The 26,275-nt window shown below is 40.5% G+C and overlaps 2 protein-coding genes across 11 annotated transcripts in view; both read left to right on the forward strand.

Moving 5' to 3' along the window:
• LOC117789705 (F-actin-monooxygenase Mical) overlaps window positions 1–25,231 on the forward strand; it is a 48,246-nt gene extending 23,015 nt beyond the window's left edge. For 2 of the 10 annotated variants that reach the window (XM_034628803.1, XM_034628805.1), the window contains 11 exons: window positions 3,998–5,649; window positions 5,927–6,059; window positions 6,116–6,615; window positions 7,193–7,254; window positions 7,877–8,155; window positions 8,783–9,316; window positions 9,639–9,902; window positions 10,163–10,586; window positions 10,659–10,774; window positions 10,919–16,161; window positions 16,267–16,580. In XM_034628803.1, coding sequence (XP_034484694.1) covers window positions 3,999–5,649; window positions 5,927–6,059; window positions 6,116–6,615; window positions 7,193–7,254; window positions 7,877–8,155; window positions 8,783–9,316; window positions 9,639–9,902; window positions 10,163–10,586; window positions 10,659–10,774; window positions 10,919–16,161; window positions 16,267–16,294 — 9,234 coding nt within the window. In that variant the 5' untranslated portion in view covers window position 3,998 and the 3' untranslated portion in view covers window positions 16,295–16,580. Of the gene's footprint in view, window positions 1–3,997; window positions 5,650–5,926; window positions 6,060–6,115; window positions 6,616–7,192; window positions 7,255–7,876; window positions 8,156–8,782; window positions 9,317–9,638; window positions 9,903–10,162; window positions 10,587–10,658; window positions 10,775–10,918; window positions 16,166–16,266; window positions 16,581–17,740; window positions 17,900–17,961; window positions 20,104–20,535; window positions 22,438–22,615; window positions 22,649–23,168; window positions 23,660–23,778; window positions 24,071–24,191; window positions 24,397–24,464; window positions 24,543–24,703; window positions 24,805–24,865; window positions 25,060–25,132 lie in introns of those variants that run through there. The other 8 variants (XM_034628812.1, XM_034628807.1, XM_034628808.1 and 5 more) reach the window with 8 other exon arrangements.
• Window positions 761–1,656, forward strand: LOC117789711. Its single transcript, XM_034628817.1, has one exon. The coding sequence runs from the start codon at window positions 937–939 to the stop codon at window positions 1,384–1,386; it is 450 nt and encodes a 149-aa protein (XP_034484708.1). The 5' UTR covers window positions 761–936; the 3' UTR covers window positions 1,387–1,656.
• Window positions 25,232–26,275: the final 1,044 nt, after the last annotated feature.

The raw sequence follows: 26,275 nt of genomic DNA on the forward strand, positions 1-26,275 counted from the left end.
TGTTGATATTACAAGGCAAAAGTGTGTCCTATTTTATATTTAAATATCAATTGAGGAGTTTATGTTTTTTGACTATTTTTATAGGTAGTAGGGTATAAGATTGTATATTTAATGTTTATTTTTTTATTTGCTAGTCAAGCATATTCATAATTCTATTTAATTGAATAGTAAAAATACTATTTTATAAAATCGCTCAATATGTTAATTTTTGGGAGCAGGGTAACTGCCAGTCGAGCACACCCCAAAGCTTGAATTGCTTGTTTTTCCTTGACGAACTTTGGCATGGGCCACTCGACAACGGAGGCAAACAGTGCGTGCGTTTTTTATGGCTTTCGTGGCGCCAATCGAATTTTCCACAATGTGCAACTTTAATGGGCGATGAGACAACAGAAATTAGAACAATTTTCTGACATTGGTAGATGGTTAAAAGGGGGTCTCTTAAGCAGTAAACAATTTGTGATAGGGTTAATCATATTATTCAAATTGAAATACACTTGAAAGACATTCCATTGTGAGCTTTGAATAATAGAATAGTCAAATGAAGAGGGAGGACAATGCTTTTTATTGTACTGAGAGTGGTTGGAAATATTTAAAGAAAAGAATTCCTGTTTAACCTTTTTCCATTCAGAAAACGGTCCTTTATTTGCTAGTAAAAGAATTCAGTTAGATGTAATTTGTTCTCCCCTAAAATTCCATATTGTTTGAGCTTGTCTTGTCAAAGCTGAAGCTTTTTTCTTTTGACTGACATTCGTTTTTTATTTCAAATTATAATTTACTTTTCAACTATCGACAACAAACATATATTTTTTTTTTAAAGAAACAATTTGGATATCATTTTGATCGCTAGCCAAAGCATCGTGAAGCGTAAATTCCTTGTACCTTTTTACTAGTCAACGAAAAAATACAAGTTAAAAATATAAAAGAAGAAGAAGAAAGATGAATCCATCGAATTTGGGCAAGCAGAATGGTGCTTTAGTACTGGAGGTCCTTCAAGTATTGGGTCATCCGGCCACCATAGAGGAAATATCACAGCGTGTCGCCAATATATATAAAGTAGCCCGTGAACGTATCCAGCCGGTTGTTGGGGATGTGCTAACAGCTGGCGTACAAGAAGGTTTCTTTCGTTGCACCAATTATCGTTATTCGATTGTCCAAACGACCATTGATCAGTTGCGTCAGGAGATTGATAAATATGTGTATGAGATGTTATCAACGGAAGAAGATGAGGTATTACCGCAGCCATCGCCGCTGATGATTAAGCTAGAGCAATTGGACGGATCGCCGCCTGTGACGCCGCAATCCGTACTATCGCCTTCGCCTTCATCCGGGGAGCTGCGCGAGCGTACGCCACCTGGAGATGCATCATCGGCTGTTGCTACCTATTAAAATAATTACTTATGATTGACACTGCCATCTGCCCTCCTTGGATCTGTTTATTTCCCCCCCTTCTCCTATGTATTTCACATGATTTTGCTTGATTTTAAAGTGTAAAATTTGACAGCACAACAATCGCTCGTCGTGGAGTTTAGTGCATTGAAAATAAACTCGGGCCCAAAAAAAAAAAAAAAAACAAAATAAAAAAATGCGGCCAGTCCAGTATCATTCCTATTTTTAACAATGGGATTACTTTTTGACTAGCTATATAAGCAAAAGTAATTGACTGTGGTATTTATCGTTGCTCATCGATTGAAGTTTTCCCGCATTCTCAGCATTTTTAAATAATTTAAAAATACAACAAAATCCTTTTTTTTAAGCTTCAATATAAAAATGTTTAGCGATGAAAGTATTGAGTTTAACAAATTTGATACATACTTAACGAAGTGGTCAAATAATGATAAAATTGACATTCCGAACGGAAATCGGTTTAAATTTGGCAAAGTTATGACAGTTTGAAATTTTTGAAGTGCGTATGGTAAAAATGATGAACAAAAATGAATTTTCCAAATTTAGTGCAGAATCAAATTATAGGTCAAATAATGATAAGCTTGACACTTCGCATGAAAATCGGCTAAGATTAGACAGAGTTTTGAGTTTAAAGCTTTTCAAATAATAGTCAAGGAGAAAGTATGGATAAAATCCATATATAGTTGAGTTGTCGCTATTTAATAAAAATAAATTAAATAAACTCGATTGTTATATGTGCCCACTCCTATTTTTAAGTATAAATGCCGTCGTGTAGCGCAGTATCATTTCTTCTCTCTTAACAATGCGATTACTTTCCGGCTCATTCAGTAAGCACAAAATGGGGCAATGACTCTCAGTCAATCATCAGTAATTGCCTGTGGTTTTTATCCTTTGTTGACGTTGTGTTCTCTCAACGTATTCCACATATTTCTCGCAAACAAAGAGCAAGTTTTGCATTGCTCGTCTCGTGGCTTACTTTTTATTTTTTATTGCAAACTTTCAATGCTTTGAAGTTCATTTTCATAAGCCACCTACGTCCACAAACATACATTGTTCCTGGTGCTCGTAGTCATTGTCAGGTTGTTGCCTGTCTAGCGCCCACGCAAAAGGTTCAAGTCTATGCCACAAAAACTTGAGCTTTCATTGACTCATTTCCCTCTGGTTTTGTGTGTCCGCTTTAAACGGCAACGCAATTTTCCTTTCACTGCCTTTGTTGTTCTCGACTCATCATTACATTCAAATACACAAAGCTAAAACTGCAAGCTGTCTTTCCTGGTGCTTGGTTCTTCTGTCAGTCTGTGCATTTGCATGAGTAATCTTCCTCTGACTGACCGCTTTATGCGTTTCTTTAATTTTGATTTATTTTTGCTTTTATTTTAATTAATTGATTAAAGATGTTCCAGCTAAAAGATTGCTTGACATTTATGGGGAAACTGATTTAAGCGGAGCTAAGACATCAATAAAATTGTTCTGTTCAGCTGCTAGGAAGTCAGACTTCAAGAACTGAGAAAGATTAATCTAAAATTACATTGAAAAATGAATAATAGTTGAATGTATCGTTCTGAGAAAAGCAAGTAATTCATTCCTTTTGAGATACATAATAATTGAATCGTTGAGAGATACACAATAATGAAATATATTCTTATTTTTAAGAACTGAAAAGGACAAGTATTTTATTTCTTTGATGCCCCTTTTATTATAAACCTATTAAAAATAAAGAAAGATCAATTTTTAATATTACTCAGCTAGCCAAATATTGGTTAACAAATGTTTGGGTATAAAGATAGAAAGTAAGCGTTGAAAATATTAAAAAATTTTATATTTAGTTTCCTGGAAACTGTTCACAGTTAAGTATAATTGGCAGTGTTTATATTAAGCCTTTGCCATAGATAAGTTTTTATATATATTCTAAGATTTATTTAAAGTAATGAGTTCTATAAGAAATTGTGACACTCTCACTCTCATTCAAGTTCTATTTTAAATCGCGTGCTAAACCTTTGTTTGGTTCGTTAACCTTTTCGAGATGAATCGTAAACAATTTGTGTCATTAATTAATGAAATTGTGACAGTCGGAAAGGAAACAAAATACGATAAACAGACAGGCAACAGACAGACAGACAGATAATTGAAAAGGGGGAAGACTGAACCTGTTAGGACGTCAAGAATGAAATACATTGAATGTAAATAAGGTCAAATTAAAGGGAAGTGAATTCTCACGAGATTAAGTTACAATACATAAAATTTTTTAATTTTTTATTAATAATTGTGAAATAAAATTGCATTTTTATTTCAACAAAAAAATAGATTTAAAAAAAAATTAAAAAAAAGTTTATCCTGTTTCAAGCGTAGTTCTGTTATAAATAAAATAACTTAGATTTTTCCGTGTAGCCCAATAATATTTTTTAGCTCTTATGTTTTTAAATTAATAATTTATATTCTAATTAAAATCGTTTTTTTTTTTTTTGACTGTACAGAAAGTTCACTTTATAAAAGTTTCACTGTGGGTAATTGTCGAAAATGAATTCGATTTCACATTTCGAATGTCAAATGTCACTCGTCTAATAAGTATCTTTATCTCGTTCTCTACTTGCAGCATGAGCCGTCAACATCAGCGGCACCACCAGCAGCAGCTGCAACAGCAGCAGCAGCAACAACAGTTGCTGACGGCACAGCAGCAGCAACAACAAGCGCTGCTGATGGCGGAACATGCGGCAGCTGCTGAGGCCGCCGAGCTCTTTGATCTGCTCTGTGTGGCCACGACAATGCGTCAGATCCTTGCACTGCACCGGGCCATGTGTGAAGCGGTGGGATTACGTCCATCTCCATTGAACGATTTCTATCCGAAGCTGAAGGTCAAGGTGCGCTCGTGGAAGGCACAGGCACTGTGGAAGAAATTCGATGCACGAGCTGCTCATCGGGTCTACGGCAAGGGAAATGCGTGCACGGGAACACGAGTTCTGGTTATTGGAGCCGGACCTTGTGGTCTGCGTACCGCCATCGAGGCACAGCTGCTGGGCGCCAAGGTTGTGGTGCTGGAGAAACGTGATCGTATCACACGCAACAATGTGCTCCATCTGTGGCCATTTGTCATCACAGATCTGAGGAATCTGGGTGCCAAGAAGTTCTATGGCAAATTCTGTGCCGGATCCATTGATCACATCTCCATTCGACAGTTGCAGTGCATGCTGCTCAAGGTGGCGCTACTTTTGGGCGTGGAAATCCATGAGGGAGTTGGCTTTGATCATGTTGTGGAGCCCAGTGGCGATGGTACAGGTTGGCGTGCTGCAGTTACTCCATCAGATCATGCTGTTTCCCACTACGAATTCGATGTTCTCATTGGCGCCGATGGCAAACGAAATATGTTGGACTTTCGACGCAAAGAGTTTCGTGGCAAATTGGCCATTGCCATTACGGCCAATTTCATTAACAAGAAGACCGAGGCGGAGGCCAAGGTGGAGGAGATTAGCGGTGTGGCGTTTATATTCAATCAGGCATTCTTCAAGGAGCTTTACAGTCGCACTGGCATTGATCTCGAGAACATTGTCTACTACAAGGATGAGACACATTATTTTGTGATGACGGCCAAGAAACACAGTCTGATCGATAAGGGTGTCATCATCGAGGATATGGCCGATCCTGCCGAGTTGCTTGCTCAAGCCAATGTGGACACACAGAAGCTACATGATTATGCCCGTGAAGCAGCCGAATTCTCAACACAATATCAAATGCCCAATCTGGAGTTTGCTGTGAATCATTATGGCAAACCAGATGTGGCCATGTTTGATTTCACTTCCATGTTTGCCGCCGAGATGTCTTGCAGGGTAACCGTACGCAAGGGTTGCCGCCTGCTGCAGTGCCTTGTGGGTGACAGTCTCTTGGAGCCGTTTTGGCCCACAGGATCGGGCTGTGCCCGTGGCTTTCTATCCAGCATGGATGCCGCCTATGCCATCAAATTGTGGTCCAATCCACAGAACAGCACACTTGGCGTTTTGGCGCAACGTGAGAGCATCTATCGTTTGCTAAATCAGACGACACCAGATACTCTACAACGTGATATTAGCGCATATACTGTGGATCCGGCGACACGTTATCCAAACCTCAATCGTGAGTCGGTCAACAGCTGGCAGGTGAAGCATCTTGTTGACACCGATGATCCAACGATATTGGAGCAAACTTTCATGGACACGCATGCGTTGCAAATGCCACACGCGGAGACGCCTGGAAAACGCAAGCGACGCAGTGGAGGTGGGTTTACATATAGTATTCTACAAGATACTTTCTGCATGAACACATCAATCTTAAAAACTAAAAGAGCTAGAGCTAAAAAACTTGTCATTAAGAACCACACACAAATTATTTAATTACTTTTTTTTTTTCAAAATTTTGGCCACATGTGCTAAAAATGTGTAGAATCTATACTATTATTTAATTAAATTTATTACCAACTATACTATAGTCGAGGAATCACATATAATGTTATACTATTTTTTTTTAAACATATATATTTTATATTGCCTTACAGATTCTCTGCCACAAGGTGCTTCTTTGCTACGTTGGATCAGCGCACAGCTGTCTGCCTATCAGTTTACAGCTGAGCTCAAGGAACCCTCCGATGTGTTCCGCAATGGACGTGTGCTCTGTGCGCTTATCAGTCGGTAAGTTGATAATATATTTGTTATTATATTGTAACTCATACTCGTACTATTTATAGCTATCGGCCCGATTTAATCGACTATGCTGCCACCAAGGAGATGAGTCCATTGGAGTGCAATGAGCTTGCCTTTGCGGTGCTGGAGCGTGAGCTGCATATTGATCGCATCATGACTGCCAAGCAATCGCTAGAGTTGACAGATGTCGAGTCACGCATCTGGCTACATTATTTGGACCAAATCTGTGAATTGTTTAGAGGCGAGATTCCGCACATTAAGCATCCCAAGATGGACTTTAGCGATCTGCGGCAGAAATATCGCATTAATCACACGCATGCACCGCCAGATTTCTCCAAGTTGCTGCAGACAAAGCCCAAGGCAAAGTCACCCATGCAGGATGCCGTCGATGTGCCCACAACTGTCCAGCGTCGCTCGGTGCTGGATGAGGAGCGTGCCAAGCGGCAGCGTCGCCACGAGCAGCTGTTGAACAGCAATGGAGTGGCAGCTTCTGGATCTGCTGCTGCTGCTGCCAGCAGTCCAGGCAGTAACAATTTGCAGCAAGGTGTGTTGATGATAACCATAATAAAACGAAGGGTCTGAAGACCATCATCAGTTGCCTCCTTTTCTCTAAATTGTAACAGTCGAAATAAATATGCATTTAATTCGTAATTATAATATTAGCAAAGAATTTCTAAAAATGCATTCAAGTCGTAAATGATTGAGCGAATTAGTTTTTAATGCATTTAAAATCGAATTGAAAATGCATTTAGATATTAATTAAATATTTTATAAAGTTGTATTCACTTTATACTCTAAAGACTTTCATTGAAACGTACTTAAATTCTTTCTACCGAAATTTCTTTCAAAGTCTCATCAATTTTTTCTGTAAAAAATAAATGTAAGAAGAAATTAAATATTTTAGTAAGCCTTTAAAGCGTCTCAATACTCCTCTAATTTTTTTTAAATCTCAATTAAATATGTTTTCATGTTGTATTGATTTTTTATTCATCACAATCTTTCTCTTAAATTGCATTAAGTTTATTTTATTAAATATCTTCAACTTTATTCTCATGTGGCAACAGACAATTCACTTTTTTCTTCCATTGAACATAACATTAATTTTCTGTTTCCTCTTGCAGCTCAAAATGATACACCGCGTCGATCGAAGAAACGTCGCCAGGCTGACAAAACGGCCAACATTGTGAGTAGATGTTTCGACTATATCATGGATTGGTTCACCCGCGCCTTTAAGGCAGTTTGCAAAGTGATGGCAATGTTAAAATATATTATAATACCATGTTGAAATGTATATATCATGTATTTGGCCATCACTCTGCAACTGTTTACAACTCTCACTCTCTCTCTCTCTTAAACTCTCATACAATTATCCCATAAATTTAAACTCTCTCATACATGAACAAGAAACAAGATAATGAAATTAATTGTAATTTTTGTTGATCGCCTGTCATAAAATACGAATACGAATACGAATTACGATAAACGAAGGTTAAACTCATACTGAAAACAGCTCTCTTTCATGAAATCAGTAACGTCATAAGCGCATATGAATCCATCAACGAGGTCAGTTTGATCTGTGTCCAAGTATTGCCATTTGTCCCAACGTTTTAACAACCATTTGTCAAATGTAATCTATCTCATTTCTAACTAACTGGAAACCAAATCCCAAACACCAGTTGTTTAGTCAGTAGTAGTATTTGTACTTATGTCTTGTACTTCATGCATTATTCAAACACACGAAAAAAAAAAACAAAACAAAACACTGTGAAATTGTTGAAATGTTGACTCTTGAATCTGGTGCGTAGGAGGAGCGCCAGCAGCGTTTACAAGAGATCGAGGAGAATCGTCAGGATCGCATGAGCAGAAGACGCCAACAGCGTTTCCATCAAACGCAGAATTTCTACAAGAGTCTGCAATTGCTGCAGGCAGGGAAATTGCTCAGAGAGGGCGGTGATGGTGCACCGATTGAGGGCGTGGCCGAGGATGGCACCCCATTTGAGGATTATTCGATATTCCTATATCGCCAACAGGCGCCAATATTCAACGATCGTGTCAAGGAGCTCGAACGCAAGCTTCTATTTCCCGTAAGCAATCAGGATGCAAATCTTGAAATTGCCTGTTGATTTCTACTCCGTGTTGGCCTGATCCTAAGGACGCAAAATGCTGCACGCTGCGTTCTCGTCATTGTCATTGTCCTTGTTTTGTTATTGCCTTGCCTAACTAAACCTTTGGCTAACAAAAGAAACAGTAAGAAAACATCAGGATCCGGCTGGATCCTGTAGATAACTCCCAGTATGGCAGCTTTATTTATTTTTCTCTGATATTTGACATAAAAAATACGTTTATTAATAAGCATTTGTTTATTAATAATGTTGTCGGCCTAACTAAATTAATCAGATGCCCAAATTAATTAAGTGTTCATCTAACTTAGTCTTAGCTTAAAAGTTATATGATTATAATTATATTTATTATTGTTTGTCGTTTGCCTTGTTTGTTTTTTATTATTGTTTATGTTTTTAATTATCGACAGTACGAATATATATTTAAAAATTTATAAATTTTGATTTCTTCATTCCCAAAACCTCCCTAAAAATAAAAAAAAAAAATTAAAAAACTACCTGACACCCACATGAATTACACACTTGACAACAACCACATTGATGGCCTCGCTGCACCACCAAAACCACGAACCACCAACCTTTCCAATATAGGATCGGGAGCGTGGTGATATTCCCTCAGCCTTGCCACGTAATGCCGCCGATGAGCAGTTCAGTGATCGCATCAAGAACATGGAACACCGCATAACAGGACGTCCAGGACATGGCAGTGATAAGAAACCCAAAGATCTGATGCGTGCCATTGGTAAAATCGATTCAAATGATTGGAATGTTCGTGAGATTGAGAAAAAAATTGAGTTGTCAAAGAAAACTGAGATACACGGTCCCAAGGGACGTGAAAAGGTGCCCAAGTGGAGCAAGGAACAGTTCCAGGCTCGTCAGCACAAAATGTCCAAGCCTCAACGACAGGATTCGCGTGAAGCTGAAAAGTTTAAGGAAATCGATACAACACTCAAGAATCTGGATAAGCAATTGAAGGAGGGACACAATCTGGATGTGGGCGAAAGAGGACGCAATAAGGTGGCTTCCATTGCCGGGCAATTTGTGAAAAAGGACGAAACGAACTCGGATGAGAAGAATGCGAGCAGCAATGCCACCACGAACACCAACACTGTTATACCAAAATCTGTGAGTAGTTTGGTTGTATTCACACAGCCAAATGAATATCATTTATTTATGTTTATTTTTTGTATATTTTATGCTTTTATATTTAATTTGGTAAATAAGGTTTATCAGCGTGTTGTTATCGTTGTTGTTGTTCTTAGCGTGCTTCTATTTTAGGCCGTTGTCACACACACACACACACACACCTACACATATACACACACATGTACATGCCACTCATCCGTATTTAGACGCACATACGCAAAACTTAAACTTGTTTGTTAAATGTTGCAAGCACAGTAAATTGTTGCATATTTTTAGACACTTTTTCCTTGATCTTTCACAGAGCTCAAAGGTTGCCTTGGCCTTTAAGAAACAGGCTGCCTCCGAGAAGTGTCGCTTCTGCAAGCAGACCGTCTATCTGATGGAGAAGACCACCGTGGAGGGTCTCGTGCTGCATCGCAATTGCCTCAAGTGTCATCATTGCCACACGAATTTGCGACTTGGCGGTTACGCTTTTGATCGCGATGATCCTCAAGGTCGCTTCTATTGCACACAGCACTTTAGACTGCCGCCCAAACCGATGCCACAACGTGTCAACAAAGCGAGGGTAAGTGGAAAGAATTATACCCTATTTTCACTGCAAGATTATTTAATTTTTTCACTTTTAAAAACACACAACAGTTGATAATTCGCAGGGATAAAAAGCAATTGTCATAATAAATATAATCAGCCACCTTAACAATACAAATATAAATTAATAAATACAATTAAAATACATATACAATTTTTAAATAACCATTATAATTAAAACTTCCAATATTATATTATTTTGCTACATTCTTTTAATATTTCTCTTTAAATCCTCAGAGATCCGCTGCCGCACAACCTGCCTCACCTGCAGCACCACAAGCTGCCACGGCTGCCGCAGCAGCTGCCGAAGCTGTGCAAGCTATGGACACTTTGGCAGCCAGGGATCAAGTGGATTTGTTGGACACATCAAGAGCAGCTGCCTCCGCGGATGCAATGTCCGATGATGAGGCAAATGTTATTGATGAGCACGAATGGTCTGGCCGCAATTTTCTGCCCGAATCCAACAATGATTCGCAGTCGGAACTGTCCAGTTCCGATGAGTCGGATACAGAGTCGGATTCGGAGTTGTTTGAGGAGGCAGATGATTCGCCGTTTGGTGCACAAACTTTGCAATTGGCATCAGATTGGATTGGCAAACAGTACTGTGAGGATAGCGATGATTCGGATGATCTCGATTACGATTCCAGTGAAGGTATAGCAGGTGTGTTTTGATAAGAGTAACTTGTCAAATTCAATTAAAAACACATGTGCTAATTTATGATTTTTTTTTTAGATGATGGCAAAGATGACACGGAGGGTGAGGAGTTTAAAAAGGCACGTGAACTGCGCCGTGAGGAAGTGCGTCTTCAACCTTTACCCGTAAATCTGCCCACGGACACTGAAACGGAGGTAAGTCTCAATTGAAATCATTACTTGGCTATGGGAAAAACTAATGTAATTATCATTATTGTATTTAATTTTTGTCACTTTATACTTTGACCTTAACATGGTGTTGGTTTCATTATAAAATTTTGACATAATTCAACTGATTAGAAACCCCAATTAAACATTGCAAATAAAGAAAACGTGGAGCGTATCTCTCTAAAATCGTCAAACTCCTTTGAGTCGGCCAAAAGTCAACCGAACACGCCAATTGCCACGCCCACACGTGCTCAACTGGAGCAGCTGGAGCGAAACACACCCAGAAAATTCAGCAGTGAAATTGAAGCAATTAGCGAGAAATTATATCATATGAACAATATGGTTAAAATGAACAAAGATCTGGAAGTGTTGGCCAAGGAGAACTTGGTCAAAAGCGATATATTGCGAAAGTTAACGCTTAAGGAGAAATGGCTGGCCGAGAATGCGGCAATTGCAGCAGGAATGAAGCCAACAACTTCGGTTCCAGTTGCAGCTGCTCCAACCAATCCAAAATCCAAGTTTGATGAGAAATATGAAAAGGTTGTCAGTCCACCTGCAGCTGTAGTTGAGTCTAAACCAAAGCCGGTTATAGATTTCAATCTAGATGAGCTGAAGCCACGTAAACCCAACTTTGAGGAGCGTCCCAAGGAGCAATTAAAGCGGCCGGAAAGTCTCAAGAAGCCACCACAGTTGAGTCCCAAGCTGGAGCGCAAGAGCAGCGCCAATGTAAGTCGATCCAGCAGCATGAAGAGCAATGCCAGCTCCAATTCTCCACGTCCAAGAAAAGCTCCATTGCCCAATGAAAATAAAATGCAAATCCAAAATGTACTAAACACTTTAAGGAAAACACAGCAACAGAATAATGAAGAAGAGCAGCAGGAAATGGATATAGATTTAGATATAGACGATGTCAATCCACAATTGAGCAGCAAACTTAAGGAAATTGGCGCCAGTAGCTTTGCTGGCACTATGGATCATATTAAATCTCAAATGGTAATGCCCACTGTGCACACAGCTAGCGTGGATCTATCCAAATATTTTCCCAATCAAAAGCCAGAAAAAAGCAATGCCGGCAACATAAATAAAAATCAAAAAACTCTAAAAGATGTGGACTTAGCCAGATATTTTCCCAGTAGTCCAGCGCCGCAAAGAAGAGCTGTGGAAACGGTGGCGGAGAGATTGAAAAAGTCACAAACAGAGGCAGCCATAGTCCAGCAAAAGGAGGTAAAAGACACTAAAGTGGAATCCAAGAAAGATACAGAGTCTAAGCAGCCAGCAGAGTCCAAGCTAGAGCCAAAATCAAAGCCAATTCCACCCAAGAGACAAAGCTCCCTCAACACTTTCAGTTTGCGTGATCATCAACTGGACGGAGCGTTGGATTTAAGCAAGAAAAAGGCGCCAGTTAAAGTGATAACAACTGCTAAAGTTCCTGCCAAGACTGCAAGTGCCACAACATTGGCCAAGGCATCGACTGCGCCCAAAGGAAAAATCAAAATTATTAAGAAAATCGTACCCAAAGGCACAAAAGCCAAAAAGGCAGCAGAAAAAGCAGCAGCAAAGGCAGCAGAGAATCAGCAGGTAGATCAAACGGAGCCGCAACCGCCACGTGATGAAGCTGAGCGGATTCTAGATGAGATTTTGGCCGATGGAGCGACACGTTCACCCAGCTCGGAATATCAAAAGCTCTTTAACAATGATGAAAAATCTCCCAGTGATTTATCCGATAAAATCGAACGCATTCTCGAAGACACAGGCTTAGATTTAGAGTTGGGTTTACCGCGTCGTAGCAGCAAGAAATTGTTGAAAACCAAATCCTTGGGAGAGGGAGATTTTGACTTGCAACCGAAGCGTTTAAGTGGAGTTCAAAATATACTCAAGCGCTTTGAATCCATGAGTTCTGTGCACTCGGAAAAGAGCGATGAGCAAGCTTCATTTAAGCTGCGTCGCATGGAATCGAGTACAAGTAATTTGAGTAGTTTGAATCGTTCACGTGAATCAATTGTCTCGACAAATGATTCAATGAGTGATTTGGAAAAAACCATGGATTATTTGAGGAATGAATGGCGCAATGAGGCGACCAATTTTTTGCAAAAGAAACGTGACAAATTCTATGCCCAAAAGGAAGAGCAACAAAAGCAGCTTGAGGTGAAGCAAAAGGAAGCGGAAAGGGTATTTGATATGCCGGTGCAATACCGCGACTCCAAGTTGGCCAAGTTCTTTGGTCTGTCCAGCCGGAAATCACCCGAGAAACGTAAATCTCCGCTTAAAAAGAAGAAATCACCCAGCAAGAATTCAAAGGGAATGGGAAAAACAAATAATTCTCTCGAGGAACTGGCAAAGATTAGCAATGCTCGACAGGCTAAACAGGCTCAGAAGAATATGCCCAAAGCTCTTGACAAAATTAATAAAGTTGAGGTAAAGACTCAAGTTAAATCCGTGTTGAAACCTGCGACTCCTGTGCCGGATGACTTTGAGATTTTGGATTTAATTGATAAGGGCACGGCGGCAAAGGAGCTGGAACGTTCACAGACAAAGAGTCCTTTGGTTGAGGAAGTCGTACCACTAAAACTTGACACGGAATTGGATCTGGAGACCCCTCCAGCACGTCCTGTTGTGGAGGATATTAAGAATCTACCCAAAACAGGCTGCGATAAATCGCTAAGCAATTCAAGACGTGGTTCACAGTCCAGTTTGGTTTTATCCCGACGACAATCGGAAATTTCCTTGACGGAAAAACTTAATCAAGATGCGATTGATGTATTGAATAGCATCGAATTGGAAAGGGAAACTATAAACGATGTGGAGCATGTGGATGAAGTTTTTCAAAGCATGATTGAGGAAATGGTGGATAATGTGGATGATGAATTGGATGCCGATTCATTGTGCACCACCATCAGCAAGAGTCCAAGTGCCCAGCCCATTACAGTGGTTAAACGTGGCAGCTCCGAGGAACAAAGCATTGAGAAACTCTTCGGTGAGTTTTCCGATGAGATGCTTGTCCATGTGGAGTTTGATTCCAATGATGATCTGGTTGGCATAACGCCCAGCTCGGCAGAGCGTGATTTTGTGGATAAATTAGAGTCTCTGGAGCGGGATGAGGTGGATGTAAATAAGATTCGATTTAATCAGACTGTTAACGCTGGCGTGGATGAAGTGGATGGCGGCTGCTTTCCTTCCAGACCGCAGCGTAGACAGAAGAGCAGCTCCTCGTCGAGTGAGCCCACATTGCCAGTTGCTCCACAACGTCTAAAGAAGAAACTGGCCAAGTTGGATCCGGATAATATGCCGCCTTCGGTGCAGGATTTATTGCAACAACTAAGCCATCAAAATGTGCAGGAGGACAAATCAAAGTTGCCTGTTGAGGAACCTCTGAAATTTCCTAGGCATATTGTAGATGAAGATGTGATTGAGCGAGATGTGATTAATCAGGTTATGCCTAGTCATTTTGTAGATGAAAAAACGATTGATCAAGTGAAAAGTAGTCATATTATAGCTGAAGATGTGATTGATCAAGTGAAAAGTAGTCATATTATAGCTGAAGATGTGATTGATCATCCGAAAGTCAAGTCAACCCAAGATCGATTGCCACAAGTATCGTTAGAACAAATTCCAACTGTTCCAAATTCAAATTCGACTACAACATCGGCAACTAACCAGATTAACTCCAATAAAAGCTCCAGCTCCTCCTCACGCAGCAGCCTCAATGAGCCACCTAAGCTAGTGACGCCTCCAAAGCTGCGCAGCAAGGAGAACTCCCTCGATTGGGACATGGAGAAGCTGCCGAACAGTCCAATGCCACGTCGCAAGCAGATGAATCCACAAATCCCTACGGCCAGCAAGGAGAGTTCCCTCGAATGGGACATGGAAAAGTTGCCCAACAGTCCAATGCCACCACGTCGTCGCATTGCGTTGCCCAAATCCTCCAATGTCTCTCCCAGCAATTCCATACAACTGCTGAATAATCTACCCGGAGCGGAGGAGCATGAGGTGGCTGCACAGGAGCGTCTAATACAGGAGTTCGAGCGGGAACGTCGACAGGCGCTGATCAAGCGGGATGAGAGCTTTGAGGCAGCGGCTGCGGAGCAGCGTCGTCAGGATTCACAGCAGAGCAGCAGTAACTCCAGTGGAAAGCGAAGTTTGCCACCTCCGACGCCGCCAATCTCTGTCAGCCTGCGACGTGGCACCACACAGGACACGAGCAGTCGAAGGGAATCCTTGAGAAGAGATGGTACTCCGCCCATGTTTAAGAAATTGGATCTGGGCGATGAGTGCAACTCCACCTTGGATTCCACGGCGGATTCCACGCGACGCAGTTCGTTTGCATTTATTGAGTTACAGGATAACAAGCCGGTGATTGTTCCAATGCCCAGGAAACTCCATTTGCCAAAACTGGAGCCGCCCAAATATGTGCCGGAAGTGGGTCCAAAGGATGAGCCCGTGCCGGAAGTCTTTAAGGATCGCGCCTGGCCAAAGCCTCAGCTGGGAGAACTTCATGCTGACAGCGAGGATGAGGAGCAAACAGAAGAGGATCTAAAGCAAAAACTACCGGAATATGCACGTTCCGATTCTCCGCCCTCAGCTGCCTTCCAGAATCGTCAGTGGCCCGATGGTAAAACGATCTTCGAACAATCCAAAGAAAAGGATGCACTGCATCCTGATGATATTCTTAGTTTGCTGGAGGGTAAAAGGCGGAATTCCAAGAGATTCATTAACAAACCACGCTCACAGTCACCGCAACCCTTTAAACCACTGGCAGACAGCTCTCGTCTAAGCTCCAAATCCTTTGGTGATCTCAAAAAGGGAGCATCCGTTTCTGGTTCAGTGCATTCTCTGTCGGCACCGTCCAGTCAGGACACGGATACACGCTCTACGGCCACAACGGTGGCGACATCGCGTCCCTTAAGCTATGTCAACTACGATGAGCCGGTGGACGCCAGCACGAAGGCGTTGCTCGATCGGAGCAAGCGTCTGCACAATCGCAAAAGGGATTTTGTCAATGAACGTGTCGTGGAACGTAATCCTTATATGCGGGATGTGATCAGGAGCACAGATCGCGCTGATTATGAACCGGATGAGGAGCTATCCAGCTATAGACCACGTCATTACTCCAGTGCCATCACACCAAAGACAGCCACCAGTCGCTTTCCCAGCTCCACAGCTTTGGGAAGAAGAAGCAACTATGATTACCTCAATAACAGCAGTGATTACCTCAGCAGAAGACCATACACGGGATTGGGAGCAACATCTGCAACAACAACATCTAGTTATTATCCAAGTGCCACAGCTTCAAGCAGTTCCCATTTGAGTGATCTCTTTCGGCGACGTAGTCCCGCATCCGTTTCCAGTTATGGACTGCCTTCAACCAGCAAAGAGTCGTGCGTTATCTCATAAATTGATATAGTCTCTTTAACCTTGATCAAAAACAGCAAATTTCTTTTTTACATTTAACCCAACAACTACAACCACACCATCAATGGCAGACGTCGCTATAACTACTATCTTTATTGAGGAACTCGAGATCTTCAACCAAAAAAAAAAAGAAAGAGAAACCAACAAAACATGACAAACCCAAACAATACCTCTAAATACCCTATAACCCCTGACCCCAACAAGACAACTAGGAATATTTTATGATTGATCAAACCGATCAATCAATGAAAACAACCTAAACAACAACAAACCAACATAGCGCTTGATGTGCAACGCCTACATAATTTAGTTATATATTTCTACAAATCGAACCCTCAATATCAAAATTGTCTGAACAAACAACAGAACGACAGAGAGATAAAATCAAAAAGTGAGAGAGAGAGAAAGAAAGAGTTACCCCTTTGTTAGGCGTCTGGGTACGATCTATGAAGGTAAATTCAATCAAAATTCTACACGAAATGTTGCGCTAACCCCCGAGCCGCCCGATATCAGCCCGAGCAAAAAAGTTTGTAGTCTCTAAAAAATTTAGAAATTAAAAAAAAATTGATAGTCTTCGGCATGCTGAAGATCTAATACTCTTGCAGAGCTCTATAAATTAGAAAAAATTTCAGAAGTAATAGATACCGAATTTTCAAAAATTAGATTTAAAACCAAAGGATTGGCATACTTAAAAGCAATTTTCTACAGATTTTTTCTTTGATATAATTGTCCAATCTTAACCAAATTTGGTGAGGATGTAAAAATTTGGATACTTGTTTAGATTCCTTGGAAACCAGCAAAGTTTTTTATATTTAAGGTTGATTTTTGACCGATCGTTCCTATGACAGATATTCGATAGAATGATATAATCCGTCCAGTTCCGAAATATTTGAAGAGATAAACCTGTTCCAATTTATTTTTTCATCTATCTAAAACTGACAGATTATTTTAAAATAGTTATAAGATATAAATAAATCTTTTTGAGCTACAATGCGTTAGGAAATTCAGGGCAAAATTAAAACATCCTCTGCAAGTGTATCAAAATGTATTGTCACGTTGTTCTTCGCTGTGTTTTGTCTTCGTTCGCAATGTATATGTACATACGTATAATTATGATAACAATAACTTGCCTATAACTATCCCTGATCCATATATAGCTAACACACCGATCTGCGATCTCGTTTCGTTCGTGTTTTGTATTCGTTTTGTACCTTTCTGGATCGTACCTAAAGGCATGATGAGAGATTGCCGCTGCTGCTGCTGATTAACCCAACACAAAGCTCAAAACTCTGACTAATGAAGCATGTTCGCTAATCGGCTCAAAAATAAAAACTTTAAGAGAAGAATAATAATCATAATAATAAAATTGCCTTAAAACGGGAGAAAAACCAGAGTCTTTCTAAACTCTCGAGTCCCCCATTTCTCTCGACGCTTTGTTCAATTGTTTATGTTATTTTGTTGCATTGCTTTAATGTTCTTTTATGATTTTATGTATATAGAGATCTTGAAATTAACTACCAATTGGCCAATGTGCTACAATTACAGGTACAAACCGAATCCGAGAGCACATCACCTGACGAAGTGGAACTAAACTCTGCCACTGAAATATCCACCGATTCTGAGTTCGACAACGATGAGATTATACGACAGGCGCCCAAAATCTTTATTGACGACACACATTTAAGAAAACCCACAAAAGTTCAGGTAATGTGAAGGTTTCTTTGCATTGAAACGGAATATTTTAAAAATATATCTGTGTTTTTTAGATCAAATCCAGCATGATAACTCCGAGTTCGACTGGGCTGCATCAGAAGCAGTTGGCATCGCGGGAAAAGGGCGGCAGCTACCTGCAGAAATATCAACCACAACCCCCTCTACCGCAGTTCAAGCCCCTGGTGCAGGTGGATCCCACGTTGTTGATCAGCAGCCAACGGGCGCCACTGCAGAATCCTCGACCTGGCGATTATTTGCTGAATAAAACGGCAAGCACAGAGGGCATTGCCTCAAAGAAGAGTCTGGAGCTAAAGAAGCGCTATTTGTTGGGCGAGCCCGCGAATGGAAATAAGATACAAAAATCTGGATCCACATCTGTGTTGGATTCGCGGATACGCAGCTTTCAGTCCAACATCTCGGAATGTCAGAAGCTATTGAATCCCAGCAGCGACATCAGTGCGGGAATGAGGAGTTTTCTGGATCGGACTAAACTGGGCGATAATGCTCAGCATAATGAACTGATGAGATCAGCGACCAGCAATGTGATAAATGATCTGCGAGTGGAGCTGAAGATACAGAAGACTCCCTCGAGCAATTCTACGGACAACGAGAAGGAGAATGTGTTTGTCAATAGCAAAAATGAGCTCAACAAGGGCATGGAGTACACGGATGCAGTGAATGCCACGCTCCTGGATCAGCTCAACAAGAAGAGTTCACCCACAACGCCGACAAATAATAAAACTGTCATTGAGGTGATTGATCTGGTAACACCCGAGAAACCAGTTCCATTTATCGATCTCACCGTGTTGGAGACGCCAAAGAAGGTGACGGATACCAGCCAGGCAGCTCATGTCGAGATTGCTCCTCAGATACCAGACAGCAATAAGATAAATGAGGTAATCAAACCGGATGTCTCCAAGGATGTCAAGGAGTGCATACCAGATATACTGGGGGATATCAAGGCGGACAAGGAGGCAACTGGCGAGGCGGATTCGGAGGAGCAGCAATCCCTGCTTTGTCAATCCGATGAGGAAAAACGTGACTCTCCCGAGAAGGCAACAACGGATCAGGAACAGGAACAATATGAACCGGATACGCTGCAAATTCAAGTGCCTAACATACCATGGAGCAAACCAAAGTCGGAGATGATGTCCACAACGGGCAGCAGTGCCACCAGTTGCTCCAGTTCCGGCAGCTCCAGCATTGAGGACATTCAGCATTATATACTAGAGTCCACAACGAGTCCGGATACCCAGACAGCGGGTGGGAAGCACAATGTGCCACGTCTGGAGGTGCACGACAGCAGTGGAGCTTTGATGCAGGTGGACAGTCTTATGATTGTCAATGGCAAGTACATCGGAGATCCCGAGGATGTCAAATTCCTTGACATGCCAGCGGGAATTATTGTTCCTCCTCCATCGGCAGCGATAAAAACCAACGAGCTGGAGGATGAGCCCGAGGCAGATGTGGAGCCGGTGACGGCGACTCCAGAGCCAGCAGAGTGCACAGTGATTGAGGCGGAGCGATTGCCCCCACTTCCAGAGATGGGACCACCAAAGCTCAAATTTGATAGCAAAAATGAGAACAAAATCGAGAGCTTGAAAAATCTACCCTTAATCGTGGAACGAAATCCGGAGCACGGTCACCAGGTGGTGAAGCCCATCACCTTGAATCTAAGCAGCAGTGTTGCCAAGACACCAGACACGCCCACAACGCCCACACAACATGACAGTGATAAGACGCCAACGGGAGAAATGAACTCCCGTGGTTCCGACTCGGAAACCGAGCTTACGGGCACTGGACAGGCCTTGACCGAGACGGAGTTATCCGATTGGACAGCCGATGATTGCATCTCGGAGAACTTTGTGGACATGGAGTTTGCCATCAACTCCAACAAGGGCACAATGAAGCGACGCAAGGAACGACGTCGCAGCGGAGCTAACAAGTTGCCCAGCAGCAGCGAGGTTATCCACGAGCTGGCCAGAAGCCGGCAGCAGGCGCCGGTGGCGGAAATGGAGGGAATACTCCATGCCATTGATATCGATGATATTGAGTTTATGGACACGGGATCGGAGGGTTCCTGTGCCGAGGCTTACTCGGCAACAAACACCGCCCTTTTGCACAACAGAGGATACATGGAGTATATAGAAACTGTGCCCAAGTCGGAGAATCCCACAAAGCTGGCCACGCAAACGGTAATTTATAGAAACTCCGAATATTTTTTAAGAAACTACAAAAAAGAGAAAACGAAAACAAAGAATACTATTTTTTTAAACCAATATAAGAAATGAAACTAAGATAAATATTCAGAATACATAAATTAGGAAAACAAATTTGAAAAGATACAAATTAAGAAAGTCAAAATTAGGAATAATGTTATTAGGAAATAATTGGGGAGACAATAATTTATTACAATTATATAATTATTTTTTATTTTAGCTTTTTATAATTTTTGTCTTCCCAATCTAATTTTCCTAATTTTTATTTTCTAATAACCAGGGCATCATTATTCTTGTCGTTGATTTTTGGAATTATAAAAAAGCATAAAATATTATTTACTTGAAAATGCTTTCTAGTTTTGTTTTTCTTAATTTTATTCTTACTAATATTTTTCGATATTCCTATAGGGAATCCCTCAAACGAAGCTTCAGCCGCTGCAGCCGCTCGTGACCAAGCGGGATGAGAAACTGGGCATTGATTACATCGAGCAAGGTGCGTACATCATGCACGACGATGCGAAGACGCCGGTGAATGAGGCACCTCGTCCCCTGGTCACACAGATGACGCAATCTCTGACAGATTCCAGCACGCTCAATGAACTGGATGAGGATAGTTTGGGTGGCATGGCCACCTCACAGACCCAGACACAGACACAAGCCACGGCAACCACAACGGAGGAGAGCGAAGCTCTCACTGTGGTCACTAGTCCACTGGACACATCTTCACCCCGAGTGCTGGATCAGTTTGCCTCGCTGTTGGCCACTGGCAAGGCGGATGCCTCCACGCCCAGCAGCTCGGAGCAGCAGCCAAAGACGACGCAATCCACAGTGACCACGACGAGCGGAAGTGGAAGTGGAAGCAGCTCGACGCCAGCAGCAGCAGCTGCCAAGGAATCGGACGAGATACAATTTGAGTATGTGCGTGCGTTGCAACAACGCATCTCACAGATTAGCACACAGCGACGCAAGAGCTCCAAGGGAGAGGCGCCAAGCAATGTGATAGAAGCCACCTCCGTGACAGCAACAACAACAACAGCAACTGCAATGGATGACACCATGATGAGACCCAGAAGCAGCAGCTCCTCCACCAAAGTACCTGAGATACCGACACTCAACAGCAAGCTGGAGGAGATTAGCAAGGAGCGTACAAAGCAAAAGGATCTCATACACGATCTGGTCATGGATAAACTGCAATCTAAAAAGCAACTCAATGCCGAGAAGCGTCTGCATCGCAGTCGCCAACGAAGTCTTCTAACCAGTGGCTATGCCAGTGGTGCCAGTTTGAGTCCCACACCCAAACTGTCATCCAGTGATGCCAACTGCAGCAGCCAGGCGCATTATCATGTCTCCACAGCAGCTGCGGAGCCTGTGACCAGTCGACTGAGTCAAGCCACAAATGTCGAAGTCTTTAAACCGGCAAATCCGCTACAGAAATCAGCCACATCCTCGTATGTGTCACCTTATCGCACTGTGCAGGCTCCAACACGCGCCACCGATCTCTACAAGTCGCGTCCATTTAGCGAGCATGTGGATGACGAGCAATTGAATCTTCTAGAGAGGCACAAACTCAACAAGACGGCTTCATTTAGCTATGGCAAAGTGGATGAGTTTGCCACGCCCAATGCGCCAGTGCGTCCACAACGCAGCAGGCAACAACAGCAGCAAGTTGAAACCGCCTCAGAGATGAGCATCTCTGCATCCACGGAGAATCTGCGCAGCGAGGCGAGAGCCAGAGCTCGTCTCAAATCCAACTCGGAGCTGGGTTTGAGTCCCGAGGAGAAGATGCAATTGCTGCGCAAGCGTTTGCAATGTGATCCGAAGGTGAAGCAGCAGGAGACGCATTCGCAGGACTTGGCAGCACGTGCCATTAAGATGAGTGCATCCAAAAGTGTTAACGACTTGGCCTACATTGTGGGCCATGGCCAACAGCAGCCGCTCAGCCGTTTGGACAGCAGCGAGGCTGTAAACAAAGCCAAGGCCGCTGACTTCACATCTGATCCCAATCTGGCGGCCAGTGCACAGGATGCCAAACCGAAGAGCAAATCCAGTCGACGTCAAAAGGATCCGGAGCGTCGTAAAAGTCTCATTCAGTCGTTGTCCAGTTTCTTTCACAAGGGCAGCAGCAGCAACAACTCGACGTCCTCAACAGCGGGCAGCAGTTCCAAGGAACAGGGCGTCCCTGTAGCTGCCAATCACTCTGAGCATGCAGAGCGTCCGGGCACAAGCAGCAGCGGCACGCCCACAATCTCCGATGGAGGCGGCGTCTTCAGTCGCTTCCGCATCTCACCCAAATCAAAGGAAAAGTCCAAGGTATGTACAGTAAATACTCCATTTATTGTGCTCATCTTTTATGTGATTTGTGTCTGACCAAATGGTTGCTTTATATCGATGTATAGTCTATATAAGATCATTACTATAACGTCTATGCTGTGTCGTCGTCAGTGTTTGTCCTTCATATTTAACCTCAACTTTTTCCAACATTTTACAGTCTTGCTTTGATCTGAGGACTTTCGGTTTTGGTGTAAGAACATTTCTAATCACATAATCTAACTAACAACATAAGCATACATGAATTCATTGTTTTATATCATTTACTTTGGTAATCTAAATTATCTGGCATGTTTCCTATTTGTTATGTTCACTATTTTCATTTCAGTATTTTGATATAACATCGTACATTTACATTGTAATAAAACAATAACAGAAATACTTTTTAAATTTAAAAATTTTTTGTAAATTAAAAGCAAATACATAAATTTGATTTTTGTCATAATTTTGATGTAATCATGTTTATTATTTTTTTAATTTACTTTAATTTATGTAAAGCATTTCTTTCTAATATTTTAACTTATTCACATTTCGCATTTTTTGTTTACCTTAAATTTGTGAAAAAACAATTTACAATGATTTAAGAGCATCATTTAACTGTTTTAATATTTTATTTCACTTTCATCTTATTTTCATCTTTCAATTTTCGTTTTTTTCGCTTGGCAAGAATTATTTTTATTCATTTGATTTTCGTTTTCTTTTCACAATTGCAGCTGAAAATATTTAAGTGATACTTTTAAGTTTTGCCTGTTAGTTACTTTATATTTTTAATTTTTATTTGTTGTTTATAATACCTTCTTGTTTGTGAGCTTATTACATTATATTTATTCATCGGTTAGCAAAAGGTTTTACACATGTTTCTGTGTAGCCTGAAATTATTATGTATAAGAAGGAAGATTTTAATTTAAATCGAAATCAATTTCTGTTTTCATATGATATAAGATTGCGGTGAATAGCATTAATTTTATTATTATTTTTCAGCTTTCTTTAAGATTATTTTTATTTTTGGATATTGAAAAAATATTTTAAGTTAATGTTGCATGAATTGGTTTGTAGATTTATTTCTGGTGTGGCCCTTTTGGTTATGGTTTCGAATCGAGTTAAATCGAATTGAGCTATCTCCTGGATACTTAAGCACGTTGTTCTATAATTAAGTTGTTAATAACAATACACATTAAAATACTGAAAGATCTAAATTGTTTAATTTTCAAATGTTTCTTTTTCGCTAATGCTGACAACAAAAATCATATATACATCACACAAAAACACACATAATATATTACTAAATATATTTCCATACATTTAAACGCGATACATAATTAGGACAAGGATCTGTACACAAACAACGCAACATTGCCAATCAGCACAACACCGACACAAAAAACAGCAACAACTAAAGCAGGAACAACATCACAAACAAAACACTCCCAAGATTACCTCAACACCACCACGAACAACAGTCGCTACCGAAAGCAAACGAACACCGAATCGTTCTCTTCGTCCAGCCCGCAGCTCTATATACACAAGCCCCATCATCTGGCCGCATCGAATGCCTTGGACGACCAGACACCGCCACCCATACCGCCTTTGCCACTGAATTATCAAAGATCCGATGGTTTGTTAACAACATCATTTTCTGTTTTTGTTTTTCATTTCCTATCAACTCTTTTTCTGTTTACTTGTAAACTTTTGAATGTTGAAGTCAAATGAACTAAATATATTTTTATGCCATTTAGATGAAAGCAACGCTAACGAGACACGAGAGCATAAGAAGCAACGTGCCATATCGAAGGCTTCACGACAGGCTGAGCTCAAGCGATTGCGAATCGCTCAAGAAATCCAGCGTGAACAGGAGGAGATTGAGGTGCAGCTAAAGGAACTCGAGGCACGAGGCGTTCTCATTGAGAAGGCACTGCGGGGCGAGGCGCACAACTATGAAAAGTAACTAATATCATTTACATATTATTGATAGTCTTATCTTATTTGTAAATTGTTTTTATTTTTTACAGCTTGGATACGACAAAGGACAATGATGAGAAGCTACTTAAAGAACTTTTGGAAATATGGCGCAATATCACAGCACTGAAGTGAGTGAAATATTAGCCACTGCTTGAAAAAAATTGAGTTTTCCAATTTTGATGCAGAATCAAATTAGAGGAAAAATATTGAAAAAGTTGACATTCCGCTAGGACAGATTGAAGTTTTTGAACTACATACAATAATGATTTTTTTACATTTTTTTGTATAGAAAACGTGATGAAGAACTGACCATTAGACAACAGGAACTGCAATTAGAGTATCGGCATGCACAACTTAAAGAAGAGCTCAACTTACGTTTATCCTGCAATAGTAAGTACTACTTTATAATCTATACTGATGGATTCATTTATTCGTGGTTTTTTGTTTATAGAACTGGACAAGAGCTCCGCCGATGTGGCTGCTGAGGGTGCAATACTCAATGAGATGCTGGAAATTGTGGCTAAGCGGGCGGCTCTACGACCAACTGCCTCACAAGTGGACCTAACTGCAGCAGGTGCTGCATCGACCTCAACGGATGCGGGTATTACATTAACCGGCCAACCGCACGAACAAGACGAATCGAATGTAGGTTTTCCACTTCCCAAATAAGTCATATTTACAAAAAAAAAAAAAAACTAAATAAATTATTTGCTTTCAGATATGAATAACAAACTTGCCTTGGGGTTTATTGGCTTTTGAAGTCTTACAAGGATTTTTACGCCTAAATACTTAAGTAATAAAGTACCAAAAAAAAAAAGTGAAGAAAAAACTATAAGCAACTGAACAGAAAACATGAACGATAATAACGATATAAATTTATTTAATAACTTTTATTTAAAAAATTAATTAAGTCAGTTGCTTAAGATATTTTGAAAAAACGCGCAACATTTATGTATAAATGAAACCAAAAATGAAAAGAAATTTGCTAATTGAAGTTAATATTTAGTTAGTTTTGATCATATATTATACACTCAAATTTTAGTCATTTAGTTTGTTGCAGCCTTATAAAAACAATTTGATGAACTGTCTGATCTTTGTATGTTGTATTATGTTGTGTAATAAGTTAACTATGTAACGTGAATATGTAATTCTATGTGCAAATTGTTTGTCCCTTCTAGGCAAGTGTAAATGGTGTATTTGTATTTTTTTAAAATTAGTTTATGATTTTTTGTGTACGCCTATGTCTATAAATTTCAATGAATTATATAAACAATTTGCTACTAATCCATGCATGTAATTTGCTGCCCAACTAAAATCAAAGTGAACACAAAGATATACACACAAATATTTTCTATACATAAGTATATATACATTATATATGTCTGTTTATATACGAGCGTGTATAACGACAAATAAATTTATATTAAAGAGCAAAGCAAACATTTATTGTATACTAATGAACATTATTTAAATTATTATGTAATTTTATTTATATCCTATAATCAGCATATTTATCGAATTTATTATGTAATTTTTTGATTTGTTTAAAATTGAATAAAGATTTTATGAATTGAAAATTTTGTTGAACATCATGCTTTTTTAAAATTGGAGGGATTTTTTTACATTGCGCTGTTATGGCTATGTTTTATTGCTGTTAGAGAACAGCATACTGTAATGGTCTTACACCGCAATGTTAAATATTAACAGCAGCTCAACACTGACGGCCAAGCCTGCCATCACTGAGAAAAATTGCAAATTTTAAAATGCAAAAAACTCAATATAAAAATATTAAATTTAATGAAAATTAAAATTTAGAAATTAGACAAAATGAAGCTTTACATTTTAATAAAGGTTTGATGTT

Source organism: Drosophila innubila (genome assembly GCF_004354385.1).
Source record: "Drosophila innubila isolate TH190305 chromosome 3R unlocalized genomic scaffold, UK_Dinn_1.0 2_E_3R, whole genome shotgun sequence".
Classification (NCBI taxonomy): Eukaryota; Metazoa; Arthropoda; class Insecta; order Diptera; family Drosophilidae; genus Drosophila; species Drosophila innubila.

Coding starts and splice junctions, on each gene's coding strand:
- LOC117789711 (XM_034628817.1), top strand. CDS start 937: ATGAATCCATCGAATTTGGGCAAGCAGAATGGTGCTTTAGTACTGGAG.